The sequence below is a fragment of the Saccostrea cucullata genome, unplaced genomic scaffold (assembly GCF_032062105.1).
Source record: "Saccostrea cucullata isolate Sc308-1 unplaced genomic scaffold, CSIRO_AGI_Scuc_v1 ctg11486, whole genome shotgun sequence".
NCBI classification, from domain to species: Eukaryota; Metazoa; Mollusca; class Bivalvia; order Ostreida; family Ostreidae; genus Saccostrea; species Saccostrea cuccullata.
In genome coordinates this window covers 1-15,328 of record NW_026920684.1, presented here as the reverse complement: position 1 = coordinate 15,328, position 15,328 = coordinate 1, and the positions used below count along the sequence as shown (strand labels likewise).

At 32.9% G+C, this 15,328-nt stretch overlaps 1 protein-coding gene across 2 annotated transcripts; it reads right to left on the bottom strand.

Annotated features, from left to right (window-relative positions):
• Positions 1-5,308: 5,308 nt before the first annotated feature.
• LOC134255694 (uncharacterized) lies at positions 5,309-8,601 on the bottom strand. Of its 2 annotated transcripts, none has more exons than XM_062738219.1 (4): positions 8,540-8,601; positions 6,774-6,852; positions 6,486-6,558; positions 5,309-6,354 (listed from the first exon to the last, which is right to left on the bottom strand). In XM_062738219.1, the coding sequence occupies exon 4, from the start codon at positions 6,270-6,272 to the stop codon at positions 5,427-5,429; it is 846 nt and encodes a 281-aa protein (XP_062594203.1). In that variant the 5' UTR covers positions 6,273-6,354; positions 6,486-6,558; positions 6,774-6,852; positions 8,540-8,601; the 3' UTR covers positions 5,309-5,426. The 2 variants fall into 2 exon arrangements, with proteins under 2 accessions (XP_062594203.1, XP_062594198.1); XM_062738214.1 differs by having other exon boundaries at positions 6,780-6,852.
• Positions 8,602-15,328: the final 6,727 nt, after the last annotated feature.

Genomic DNA, 15,328 nt, shown 5'->3' with positions numbered 1-15,328 from the left:
ATTAACTAAATCGAGCTTATACATGAATTTAACGTTAAAAAATTAACTTTAAAATTAACGTATTTTCATGTTAAATTAACGTTAAGCATTAAATTAACGTTAATTAGTTCACACTAATTTAACGTTAAAATGCATATAAATTGTGTGCATATTTTTGGAATTTTCCTTCCTATTCTTCCAGAGAAATACATGTTCTTGCATCATAGCAGAAGCTTCACTGATACTACATGTAATCATAATTATTTCTCTAAAGGAACACCAGAAGCTCATCAATTTTGCACTTTTCCTTGTAGCACTGCAGAAAGCTAGGCTTGCATGTTGACTTCATCCCTGGTGTCACTTTCTTTTCAATTTGAATATATCCAAAAGGATAAAGGGACCCATCAGCTCTTTCAACAAAATCTCTAAAATTCTGAGCATTGCCTCCAATTTCAAATTTTCTGAAGAAAAGAGAAAAACACCAATTCATCCATTAATACTTTTAATCAGGCATATTCAATACAATGCTACAAATCTTCTTTCTTTTTCCAGTCTGAAAAAGAAGAGAGGCAAATACATATATTATAATAAATTATATGAAAATAAAATACTTCAGCAATACATTAAAAACTCAAATTTGTCTAAAATATAATGAATGAAACAAGAGGTCCATTGGCCACATACCTCACCTGAGCACATGGGCTAGCTAAAAAACACAGATCAGTTAAGTATTGAGAAGTTTACTTTATACTTTATTGGGGGAGCGGGATTTGAATTTTCTATTACTTGAAAATGTCACTATTACAATACAGCATACATATATTATTTTGCCATATTTGAAAAGAAGATTTTTAAAGATTTTTCCAACACATTACCTGATCTCCCATTGTGACCCCTCGCTAACCCACAATCCCTGGGGCATTATTTGAATAAATATAAATTTTTACTACTTGCAGATCATGTCAATTCGACAAAACAATTTTTTTTTCTGTTCTGGAGAAGATTCTTTTTCCTATGTATTCTTATGCAAGTATGTGATCCCTCATTGTGGCCACACCCTAACCCTGGGGGTCATGATTTGAACAAATTGAATCTACATCTGGTACCTATGGATGCTTCCACACCACGTCATGAGATTTATCATTCCTGTCCTAATGGTTCTGAAGAAGATTATTAAAAGGTTTTTCCTTTGCATTCCTATGTAAAATTTTGGTCGGCCATTGTGGCCCCATCCAACCCCCGGGGGTCATGATTTGATCAAACTTGAATCTACACTACCTGAGGATGATTCCACATAAGTTCGTCGAAGATTAAAAAAAGGTTTTTCCAATGCATTTCTATGTAAAACTTGGGAACAAATTTGAATCTACACTACAGGGGTCAAGAGGTTATAGATGTGCGTATCGATAAATGTTCAACGGAATTTATCAGTGACGTCATAAAGGGTCGACACGCATTCAGTGTCTTGTATACATGCCATTGGTTTTGAAAAATAATGCATCTTGCATTTTTTGCATTTTGCATTCCCCCCCCCCCCCCCCCCCGGGTTGAAGAGGCTTGAAAGTACACTATCTGAGGATGCTTCCATTTAAGTTCCATCTTTCCTGGCCCAGTGGTTCTTCAGAAGAAGTTGAAAAGTGAAAAGTTAACAGATGGACAGACAGACACTGAACAAAATGTGATCTAAAAAGTTCACTTGAGGTCTCGGCTCAGGTGAACTAAAAAGCTACTAGTATTTAAAAATAGTGTTGTCACGATGATCGATTTATAATCGATGATCGGTCGGACAGGCTGTCGATTTTAGACAATCAATTGGAGATTTTAACAATCGATTAATCGGTATATTTCAGCACATATCTTTTTACAGTTTTCTCACTTTTATTTCAAGAACAGGCTCTTATTATCAAATTATATATCTTTCAAGAGTTGTCCTTTACTATTTTAAACTGTTTATTAAATAAATCATAAGATAATGATATTTATAAACTGAAGAAACTAAACTACTTGTATAAATGAAATATATTAGTTTTCAGTGTTTGGGAAATTCACCTGTCATTTCATACGGAACACAGGGATTTGCAATAATAAATGTCTCATAACAGTTTAAAAAAATAATTCCATATACATAATGTACATTTTAGATGATCATGTAAAACCTGATCTGTGAAAGCTTACTTTTCCCAGGCCAAGTTATTTTTAATCATGCAAAAATCTGTATTACTGAAATTGTTAATCAAAACTGCATATATACTGTTTTTAGCATTTCAATTTTTACAATGCACTTTTACTTACATTATTTAAAAATAAAATTCTAAATTTTATAAAATCTAACGCCTATTTGATGCAAAGGGTTACCGATTCGATTATTGGCCGATAATCAGTTGGTTAGGGTCAACCGATGCTACCGATTAATCGATTCTGATTTTCAACTGATTTGACAACACTATTTAAAAACTATATACTTCAATATATATTACTATACAGTGAGACTGGCAAACAGACATTGTGTTTCCAGTATACTTTCACAAAAATTTAGGGGTGACATATTAAATGGTTTTAAATATTTGATATGTGTTCAGAATAAATGCACTTTACCTGGTATTTTGAAGATTGCTTAAGGTGATATTCACTTTCTCGTGATTATCATGTTCACGTCAGCAAGACTTCATACTGATCAGTTAACCTACAATTATAAAAAAATAATTAATAAAAAATCATTTATTTAAAATGTAATATCTTCAACATATATGACATTCATAGATAGAAACCAAATTTTATGTGCAGTGTCTGATTCAAAGCAAACTTTTAGTACAGTGAAAGCAACTTGGCTTTCAATTTGTCTCTTTAGCATACACTCTAGATCAAGTTATTATAATAAAATTTTTTCTAAATGAAAATTATGAATACACTATGTATATACTATTTCATAAATGACCTTATATTCCTGCATGGTTATCCTGAAAAACATCAATTCAAGGAGGCACCAAGGAATGGTATATAGAGGCTGTAGTCTGTTTTTTTCTCCATGTCTTGCATACAAGTATCTTTTCTGTAATATGCAGTAAAAGAAAAAATCTTGATATAATAATGCTTATTAAATGTTTCTGAACAAAATACTTGACAAGTGTCAAGTAGTGACAAGTACTTAACTGGTATTTTAAAAAATCAGTTGGGGTGTGTGAATGTAAATTTCACTGTCATTAAATTTACTGTGGGAATTGTTTACATTTTGTTCCACTTTCAATACCTGTTTTGTGTTCCTTTGGCATTATAATTTAGGCAGCTGGGTTCCTCCGAGTCTCGACGACAAAGTCCGATTTGATACATTTCAGGAGTGCGAGTCAGATGTGATACCGAATTCCAGCTGTTTAAAATACAATAAAAATAAATATCAAATCGGGTTTTTTTCTCTGATAATGATGAAACAAATTAAGATGAACTGTTAGAATCGGGAAACACCGCTCACATTGCATGTTTAACTGGTTATTGTTAACTTGTACACGATTTCTACTTTCACTTTCGAATTTTCTCCGTATTGTACGTAGGGCGGCAGTACTACAGCTGTACCGGTAGGCTTCAGTGTTCAAACAAATTTAACCAACTGAACAATAAATAGACCTAATAAAAATAGTAATGCTGATATACAAATATCCAACATAGCAGAGATCTGGCACGTCGTTCACAGCCTACGACACAGTAGCCTGCAAGGACTGTTGAGTAATTAGGCCCCTATGCGTTATGTTGCTGTACATAAAATTCAAACATTTAGGCAGGGACCTATATACTATATATAGGTCCCTGATTTAGGGATTATTATGAAACTTTCAAAAACGTAATATTACAAAGACTACAAAATACTTACTTTTAACAGAGACTTGACAAATCCTTTTTCACTGTGTTTTCAATTTCTGTTACAGCTGATGACGTCAAACATGACGTACAGTTTCGTCCGATAAAAACAAAACCGATCCTGATAAAAGCTACGGACCATTTTTAGCCGGAAAAAAATCCAAATCCAAGTTGACATTTTGAAAGATAGACATAAACCTTATAATCTAAGTCTAGATAATTTACTTTTTTAAGAATGTATGAAAAAAATGGATGAGGTGAAGAGGGTGCTAACAGTTAGAGCACCCCCCTTTTCCCAAACCCACACGTGTAACACAACCTTACACAAACACACACGCACTTGTGTCGGAAATACATATGGACATCTTAATAATTAATTAAATGTCACTAAAATGATTGGCAAGTATTGTTTAAAGTTAGGTCTAAAATTTGAATAATAACATAAATCTCTTGTTATTCTAATTATATAACATGAAATTAACATTAAAGAATTAACGTTAAATTCACGTTAACATGAAATTAACATTAACTAATTAACGTTAATCTAATGTTAATATTTTGGTTCTAGTTTTTAAAGACACCCAAGCTCACTTAAAATTTTAATGTTAATTTAATGTTAAAAATTAACATGAAATTAATGTTAAGTTAAATTAACATTAAAAATTAACATGAAATTAATGTTAAGTTAAATTAATGTTAGAAATTAACGTTAATTTAATGTTAACCTTTTTAATGTTAACTTAACATGAAAGTAACATTAAACTAACATCAAGCTAACGTTAATTTAATGTTAATTGAGATTAACACTAAATTAACGTTAGGCACAATTGGCTGTGTATAAGGAATAAGACATTAATTGCACACCTAATAACACTTTACTTTTAATCAAGTACCAGGTAAAATAATAAAACAAAATGAACTCTCTTGGACGATTTTCTTTCTTTCTTTTTTTTTATAGATATATAATCTTTTTTCTTTTCTTTTTTTTTTTTTTTTGGGGGGGGGGGTGTCTTATGAAGTAGCATAAAATATTATTAAAGATTAAAACAATACATCCTATATGAGAATAATTTTATTCTGGTTACAGAGTAAAATTAAAACCAGAAAAAAAAATTGTGACCTATTTTCGTGCGTTTTGGTGTTTTAGTCTAACCCGACCTAATTTCACATTATGTATACGATCAGGAAATGACCTACATTTACTCTTTTAATATGTACATGCTTCTGGTATAGCATGATGTGTTTAAAATGGCATGAAAGTTATTAAAAAAATAATTAAATTAACACTGCTACAAGTTAAACATGGATGACTGTTAACTTCTAATATGTACTTGTATATAGAACTTTACATTTCATACGATGTTAAATCAGATTCTTGTAGATTCCATGCGAGATTTTGAGAACCACGGTAAACATGGTATATACCTTGTAGAAATGTTAAACTTCAACACTGGTAAATAAACACTTCAATACTAGTATATATATGTACATGTACTAATACAGTAACTAGTTATTCTTAAATAACCCCCCTCACATAATGGAGTTATTAATTAGTATAGATGTTATAATTATACAATACAATCAAACAAACTACAATATTACTTACCAGTCAGAGAGTCTGTATCTACCACTCTGTATATGTTGACTGTGTTGTTGTCGTGTGCCCCTACCCACAGTAGCTGTGTGTCCTCATCATAACTCAGGCCCAGTGGTCTGTTTATCCCGTGTTGTGATGTGTCTATCTCTGTCAGATAGTGACCATCACAGTCTAATATCTGTACTGAGTCGGTGTAACGATCACACAGCAGGATGTGTGACAGCGCGTCAGTACAGATTCCACTTGGTAATAGTACTGATCCTGATGTATGACATGTGTAGGAGAATCGGTAATTACCGTCACGATCTGTTACCACTACAGCAACACAGAGAGGGTCAGACACAATAACATCTCCATTGCGGTTCTCTGTGATGTAGAGAGGTAATCTATACAGTCCCTGACCTGTGATGATGTCGCGGGGCTGTATGGTCTGGATGTTTTCTCCTGTGGAGTTATACCGCACTACCTGGCCTGTATATGTCCATGTATCACGTCTATACATCACGACCAGCAGGTCTCCAGTGGAGGGGGAGCTGTAGACACTCCGTGGTCTCCATGGTTTGTTGTACTTTATTATTGTAGTCTTGTCTTTGTTCTCTGTAGACAGTTTATTGATGTTATAATTCCTGTCTATATAAATTAGATCACCATTAGAGTCCACAGTGTGTCCTCCATCATCACTACCTCTATCTGTCACATGATCTAGTTCTTCTCCTTTTGTGTTTGTCAGTATAAGATTGCCTTTAGTATCACTGATCCAGACCCGGTCTGATGTAACACGGGAAATGTGATAACACCGACTAACACCAGACACGGTGACAGATTTCTGGTACACTATTCTATACATTATTGACAGCAGACATCTATTTCTTTATCCTGATGGTTTATAACAGAATCCCGTGTGGATTTCTTCAGTCAGGGAGATCTCTCTGTAAATTACAACACAGTGTTAGAATTATCTACATCAGTAACACGTCTCTCTTAATACTTAAAGCATATATCAATGTCTTAGTTTTAATAACATGATGAATTATATTAAGATACAGTTAAACATGAATACCTTTACACTGAGTACTGAATCCTTTACAAATCTCTCTCTCTTGTAGGGTCAAACAGTTCACCATTAGTCTGTTCTAAATAATCAAAATTTGATCAATTGAAACGTTATTGACAGCTGAAGGTTTTGAATTCTTAAAAAAGTATAATATGAACTCATTTGAAATATTACATGTCAACTTTTCCAGTAGGATTCAACAACTTCACAGCACACTCAAACATTATAATTTATATTTTCTTTCTACAGTGTGTTGTGACATGTTTATAAATATAGTAACAGAGAATTGTATACCATAACCACACTGGTTTCTTGTATCTGGTAAAAACTGTATACATGTACATTTAGGCTCCATTCATCTTGTTACTGTGTTCTGTGTAAAAAAAATAAAGAATATATTACTGTTCAGCATTGTTATCTACAATATACTGCTTGTACATACAGTACTGTACATGTATATTCCCATTCACTCATAAATTATGCTATATGCAAAATTTGGCTGAAATTGGTTCAATGGTTCCAGAGAAGCTAAAAATGTTCATAAGATCATAAGATTACACTCAACAAACGACATACGACAACGGACAAAACAGATAGCAATAGAAAACCTGAGTTACTCGTGTGAGGAGGGGGGCATAAAACTTAGATGAGCTCACTTTTGATCTCAGTCTCACTTTTCAACTAAATATTCTTTTAGTAAGAGTGAGATTCATCGAGATCAAAAGTGAAGTTGTCGAAGTCTTATGACCCCCATGGTCTAATGATAAGACAAGAGGCCCATGGGCCACATCGCTCACCTGAGAAGCTTTGACCATGCTATTCTTAACCCTAATTCCCCCTTAGTTCTTGATAAGAAGATTTTGAAAGATTTTTCATATATATTTCTATGTAAAACTTTGATTCTCTACTGTGGCCCGCCCAACCCCCGGGGGGTCATGATTTGAACAATTTAGAATCTATACTACCCCTGGATGCGTCCACATATTAAGTTTCAGCTTTTCTGGCCCAGTGGTTCTTGAGAAGAAGATTTTGAAAGATTTTTCCTAGATATTTCTGTGTAAAACATTGATTCCTCATTGTGGCCCTGCCCAACCTCCGGGGATCATGATTTGAACAATTTCGAATCTACACTTCCCCAGGATGCTTCCACATAAGTTTCAGCTTTTCTGGCCCTGTAGTTCTTTAGAAGGAAATTTTGAGAAAGATTTTTTCTATATATTTCTATGTAAAACTGATTCTCTATTGTGGCCCGCCCAAACCCTGGGGGTCATGATTTAAAAAATTTAGAGTCTACACTATCCCAGGATGCTTCCCCATAAGTTTCAGCTTTTCTGGCCCTGTTGTTCTTGACAAAAAGATTTTGAAAGATTTTTCCTATACATTTCCATGTAAACTTTGATTCCCAATTGTGGCCCCGCCCAAACCCCGGGGGTCATGATTTGAACAATTTAGAATCTATACTACCCCAGGATGCTTCCAAATAAGTTTCAACTTTTCTGGCCCAGTGGTTCATGAGAAGAAGATTTTTAATGACCCCACCCTATCTTTGTCTTTTCTTGATTATCTCCCCTTGGCCCAGCGGTTCTTGAGAAGTTGAAAATGTAAAAGTTTACAGACGGACAGTAGACGGACGGATGGATAACAGACAAAATATGATTAGAACTCACAGAGTTTTAAGCTCAGGTGAGATGAAATGTGTCAAGTTTACAGAAAGGCAGACAGAGAGCATACAGACTATTATCAGAAAAGTTCATGTGATTTTGGGGGGCTCAGGTGAGCTACAATATGTAAAGTTTATAGACAGACAGAATACAAAATGTGATCAGAAAATCTCACTTAAAATCAGGTTAGCTAAAAATGTTATGAGCAGAAAAGTTCAATATTTTGTAGTTGTATATTGAGTTCATTTTATTCCTGATATTGAGTTTTTTTTTTTCCCCCTCATACTTCACATTCATGAAAAATATAAAAAAAAGGTCTTTCCACTAGTGAAATATATCTATCTTTTACATTCAATTACAAAACTTTGAATATCCTCTAGGTAAAAGAGATTTAAAAACCTGTAAGGAGATGATGCTTCCCTTTCCCTGATAATGGTTGAATATTACACTGGGGAATCTGTCAACATAAATTTAGACTATTTAATAAATACAACCTACTGTGGTTTCATCAATATTCGTGGGCATCAATTTTTGTGGATTAAAGAAAATTCACAGTTTCGTGGATACGTAAATTCGTGGATAATGGTCCTAACAGATCAAAATAATTGTCTATCCTTTCATTTTTTTTCTTTCGTCGTTATGCCTTAGCGGGAACATTGTGCAATTTACAATGTTAGGGTACGTAGATATCTTTTAAGAAAATAACTAACAGGAGAAAACTCTTTAATTATCTATTTATCTTCATTGGCTTTTCAAAAGTCGGAAACTTCAACAGTGATTTATTCCTTTAATTATAGCAGGTGTTGAATACGGACAAAAACTGTGATCCGATCATCGCAAGTTTGGAATACGGACGGTTATTAAGTTAACAGGATATCGAAAGTAACAACAATTCAGAAATTTTTCAATTCACAAAATAGCGTAAGTTACTCATTTTCACATGCACAGCGTGTATCGGGACTTGACAGAGACATTCAGACCCCTTATTTGAAGATCTCGGAACAAATACATTCACGTGCGATCATGCGCGATGGGTATAACATCCGCTTAAACAAATAATAGGAACGACAATAATTCAGCCATGAATGACAGGACTTTCGCAGCAAAGATGTATACCTATTACCTCATGTATAATAAAAATATGTTTCTAAGCAAACAGATAAAATTCAATTAGCATTAAATTGTGTTGATAATTTGTATGATTTTAGCATGTTTTTAACGACAGAAAGTTTTTAAATTAATTCTATCAGATTTTTTTTTAATTTAACGGTAATTTGTTGTTTTCACTGTACAGGTGATAATTGGGGTTTGGACACTTGAATTGTAGGGTAGTGACACATTTACGCCTGATTATCAGCCTATGGCTTTGGGGGGTATATCGCTGATTGGTATATACACTGCGTTGACAGATCTACGTGTTGTTTGTTTATATCCGTACAAAACGTTTTACTAAAATAAAATTCAGATAATTATTTAAAATTATTTCCTCATTTTTAAAAATAATTATTTTTATAAAAAAAAAAAGCCTAAGGTCTGTAAATTTAATCTGTTGAGGAAATCGGGGTAGGGCTATTTAATATATATTAACGAAAATCGGAATGGGCTTTTAAAATGTTTATCGTAAATCAAAATGGAGGCACCAAACTTCGATGAACATTTGATTTTGTGGATTGACTCAGCAACGAAATCCACGAAAATTGGTGTTCCACGAATAATGATGAAACCACAGTATGTATATATATAAATAATGAGTCCCTTAGCTTGTAAACACCAGAAGTGTTTAAGTTCAAATAATGCTTTCTAAAGATATATTTAAACATACATGTATACAAAACTTGAAGTATATATGTATATGAATACAAGTACAATGTAAATTAATGTTTACAATTGACTAGGGTCAATAAACATACATGTACCCTTGTGAGAGATTTAAAAAGAAACCTGTAAGGAGATGATTTTTTCCTCTTCTAGACAATGGGATGGCAGGATTCTAGGAAATCTGTCAAAATAAATTGAGACAATTAACCTATATATAAATAATGAAGCCTTGAGCTTGTGAAACACTACAAGGCCAAAAGAAAAAATAGTCTTGTTTCCTGCTACCTAACCTACCCATTTTTTTTAACTTTTGGGGAAAAAATTGAAATTTCAGGAATTCTATGTTAAAGTGAAAAAAAAATATATTTGAATTTGTATTTCATGACATATATGTTTAAATATGGACTTTCAGTAAATTCTGTCTTGAGTTGCAGCGATTTTTTTCCACGCATTGGGAAAGGGTCCGTTACCGGTTCAATTGGGAAAAAAACATAGAAGAAAAACAGAATTTTCTCTTATTTATGCAAATGCAACGTATTTTGCGTTTATTCCATTTTAATTACCTATTACTCTTTGTTTGAAAGAATAAGCAACAAGTACTAATTGTTTTTCATATCAACGCCCCATGTTTTCACATTTTTATGCTTTCAATTTGTCAAAATGTATAACACTAATTAACGCTGTCTAAACCACAGGTCCCTCCAAATTACGACTTTCTCTACTTTCGATTTAAGCGCTATAGTGAAACAATTAGTCAACGTGTAAACTGTTTTATTAAACAAAAAGTACGATGTCATCGTTGTCTTTTGCATAACAGTTGAATTGGGAATTTTTAGTCACTGAATTTGGAAAAATTAACGTTTTTTTTTGGCATTGGGAACGGTGCCGTTTATTGGTACCAGTTATATAAGGAAAAAAATGCTGAGTTGGGCATCTCGACTCAATTGGAACTGCTACAGGGCTACCCAACCTACCCAATATTTTTGCTCTACTACCTTAATTAATTTTTTTTAGCTTTTGGGGAAAAAATTAAAATTGCGGGAATTCTTTGTTAAAGTGAAAAAAGATGTATATATTCGAAATTGTATTTCATGCCATACTGTATATTCATTTTTTTGCGATGATCTATTTTCGCATTTTTGTGACCATTTTTAATTCACAAAAAATAAAAAGCGCAGAAATTGCAGGAATTCTATGTTAAGGTGAAAAAAAGATGTATATATTCGAAATTGTATTTCATGCCATACCGTATATACATTTTTTCGCGATGATCTATTTTTAGCATTTTTGTGACCATTTTTAATTCGCAAAAAATAAAAAGCACAGAAATTATATCCATTTCATTAAATTTCGATCATTTCATTAAATTCCTTCTGAGTGCATCAAAAGATTTAATTGGAATCACTACAGTTGAATTGGGAATTTTTAGTCACATAATTGGGAAAAATTAACGTTTTTTGGCATTGAGAACGGTGCCATTTATTGGTACCAGTTATATAAGGAAAAAAACGCTGAGTTGGGCATCTCGACTCAATTGGAACTGCTACAGGGCTACCCAACCTACCCAATATTTTTGCTCTACTACCTTAATTAAGTTTTTTAGCTTTTGGGGAAAAAATTAAAATTGCGGGAATTCTTTGTTAAAGTGAAAAAAGATGTATATATTCGAAATTGTATTTCATGCCATACCGTATATCCATTTTTTCGCGATGATCTATTTTTCGCATTTTTGTGACCATTTTTAATTCACAAAAAATAAAAAGCGCAGAAATTACAGGAATTCTATGTTAAGGTGAAAAAAAGATGTATATATTCGAAATTGTATTTCATGCCATACCGTATATACATTTTTTTCGTAATGATCTATTTTTAGCATTTTTGTGACCATTTTTAATTCGCAAAAAATAAAAAGCACAGAAATTATATCCATTTCATTAAATTTTGATCATTTCATTAAATTCCTTCTGAGTGCATCAAAAGATTTAATTGGAATCATTACAGTTGAATTGGGAATTTTTAGTCACAGAATTGGGAAAAATTAACGTTTTTTGGCATTTGGAACGTTGCCGTTTATTGGTACCAGTTATATAAGGAAAAAAATGCTGATTTGGACATCTCGACTCAATTGGAACTGCTACAGGGCTACCCAACCTACCCAATATTTTTGCTCTACTACCTTAATTAAGTTTTTTTAGCTTTTGGGGAAAAAATTAAAATTGCGGGAATTCTTTGTTAAAGTGAAAAAAGATGTATATATTCGAAATTGTATTTCATGCCATACCGTATATCCATTTTTTCGCGATGATCTATTTTTCGCATTTTTGTGACCATTTTTAATTCACAAAAAATAAAAAGCGCAGAAATTACAGGAATTCTATGTTAAGGTGAAAAAAAGATGTATATATTCGAAATTGTATTTCATGCCATACCGTATATACATTTTTTTTCGCGATGATCTATTTTTAGCATTTTTGTGACCATTTTTAATTCGCAAAAAATAAAAAGCACAGAAATTATATCCATTTCATTAAATTTTGATCATTTCATTAAATTCCTTCTGAGTGCATCAAATGATTTAATATATTTAAATGATATTTGAATATCATTTTAAAAGATAAATTTGACCTAGCTATGACATGTTTATTTTGATTTTCAGAAAGCGAAAGTAACCTAGGCGTTTTACATTCGAATACAGAATTAAAACATATTTTTTTTCAAATTTATAATTAGCAGTTGTTTCAAATAGTGGAAAAATCCCGAGATAACCGAATGTTTTTTTTCACTTTCTGTCCATGTCAACTGTCTTACAATCTCTCACCAGAAGGCGTTTGAAGCGTCTGATCCAACACCTCTGTTATCGTCTAAATTACAAGAATCTTGTAAAACAAAAATAAATCATAAATTGCTACCAACTTGGTAATATATTAAAATGAAATTAGAAATATCAATCTGTCATACTTCTTTTGTTCTTTCAAAATTTGGATATATATTAATTAAAAATAGCTTCAATATATACATGTACGGTACTATTTCCTTAAGAATTTTTACACATATTTTCATTTTGAAACCAAGGAGACAAAGTCAGGAAATATTTACTACCAAAGAGCTTAAAATACATAACATTATTGAAAAATCATACAAAACAATCAAGGTTTATACAATTTTTGTGACAAATAATTACATGACAATCCACGCTACTTTTTAGACAACAGCAGAGGTGTAAGAAGAGCGCCCCCTCTAGTGAGAGATTGAACTGTCCTAACGAGCGAGTTTGGATTATTTTAGTCTGAAATGTGTATTGAAGAGGTTCCAAGGGGGAAATTTCAGCATAAGGTCTTAGAAGAATCATTTCTGGACAGATCCGGGGCGGTGAGTCAGTAAAATACGGCAAAATATAACGAAAACAGAGGTTGAAGCGAGGAAGGGGTCCAAAATGGCGTCCTCCCTTGTGTAGTTTTAATATTACGGTATATGATTTTTTAATGAATAATTATTACACGCCGAGAGCAAGTCCCTGTGGCAAGAGCGAATTTATAGCCATAATGTACTTCCTTGTTGTCCCCCGCTTTCGCGAAAGCGAGGGGACATTAAATCTCATTCGTCTGTCCGTCTGTCCGTCGGTCCGTCTGTCTGTCCGTCGGTCCGTCAGTCTGTCCGTCCGTCACAAAAACTTTAACCTTGCCCATAACTTTTGATTTAGTGGAGCTATAATTTTTATATTTCATATGTGTATTCCTTGTGACAAGACCTTTCTTTGGGTACCACCAAATTTGACCTTTTGACCTTGACCTTGGAGTTTCAACTACTTTTACTAAAAAATTCCAAACTTTAATTTTAGCCATAACTTTTGAATGGTAGATACTAGGACTTTCATATTTCACATATTTATTTTTTGTGACAAGACCTTTCAATGAATACCAACAACTTTGACCTATTGACCTTGACCTTGGAAATTTACGTACTTATGAAAAAACTATATTCTTGACCATAATTTTCGAACGGTAAGGGCTACGGCTTTTATACTTCACATATTTTATTCTTGTAAGAAGACCTTTCGTTGGATACCAAGAACTTTGACCTTTTGACCTTGACCTAGTTTTAACTACTTTTTAAAAATTATAACCTTGGTCAAAACTTTTGAACGGTAGATACAAGGACTTTTATATTTCACACATGTATTCTTTGAGGCAACACCTTTCATTGGATACCAACAACTTTGACCTAAGGACCTTGACCTTGGAGATTTACGTACTTCTGAAAAAACTTTAACCTTGACCATAACTTTTAAACAGTAAGGGCTAGGGCTTTCGTACTTCACGTATGTAATCCTTGTGAGAAGACCTTTCATTGCATGCCAAGAACTTTGACCCTTTGACCTTGACCTTGGAGTTTAAAATACTTTTTAAAAACGTTAACCTTGGTCACAACTTTTGAACGGTAGAAACTAGGACTTTCATATTTTAAATATATGTATTCTTTATGGCAAGACCTTTCATGGGATACCAAAAACTTTGACCTATTGACCTTGACCCTAAAAATGATATCTTGCCCACAAAGATACCGAAAGCGGGGGACCACAATTCTTTGAATTTGCTTGTTGACAACTTACAATATATACTCTAGCGTAAACACTGGGTTATGTCTAGGAGATATGACTTTGGTTACCAATTATTTCACACTTGTTCCTCCCAAGAATACTGCTTTCAACTGTGACTTTATAAGCTTATAATAATATTAATATAGGCCTAGGCCATACTCTTTTCGACGCCTGCGTCTTTTTGGTCTTGACCTTTGGAAATGTCGTATGACAGTATTTTTGTATTTCGATCCCGATATATATTTTTTACTTAACGCTGGTAATGCATAATAGAAAGAAAATGTATAGATTCTCTTCACGACAAAGACATATGTTTTACTATAAATGATCAATTGTTTCTTGAAACTCTCCTAATGGAAATCAGGGGCAAAAGTATTTCATATTCTTCATACCTAAAAAAGAAAAATGAAAATGCAGAAAAAAAATTAAGAGAAGAAATAAATAAACTTGAAGAAAAATATTACAGATGAAAATATTTCTGATTTGGAAAACAAAAAACAAGACCTTGAAAATTTAAGAAAACATAAATTACAAGGTATATGTGTAAGAAGTAGGGCACGATGGGTAGCAATCTCCTATGCAGAGTTGTCGTTCGTTCCTCTCTCAGAAATGTATGAGCCGATGGTAGAGAGTGGATGGATAGATGAGGGAGAAAAACCTACAAGATATTTCTGTTCTCTAGAATCTAGAAACTATACTAGTAAAGTAATACCTATGCTAGAATTAGATACAGGGGAGATAATCCCTGATCAAGCACAATTTTAGAAGAAACA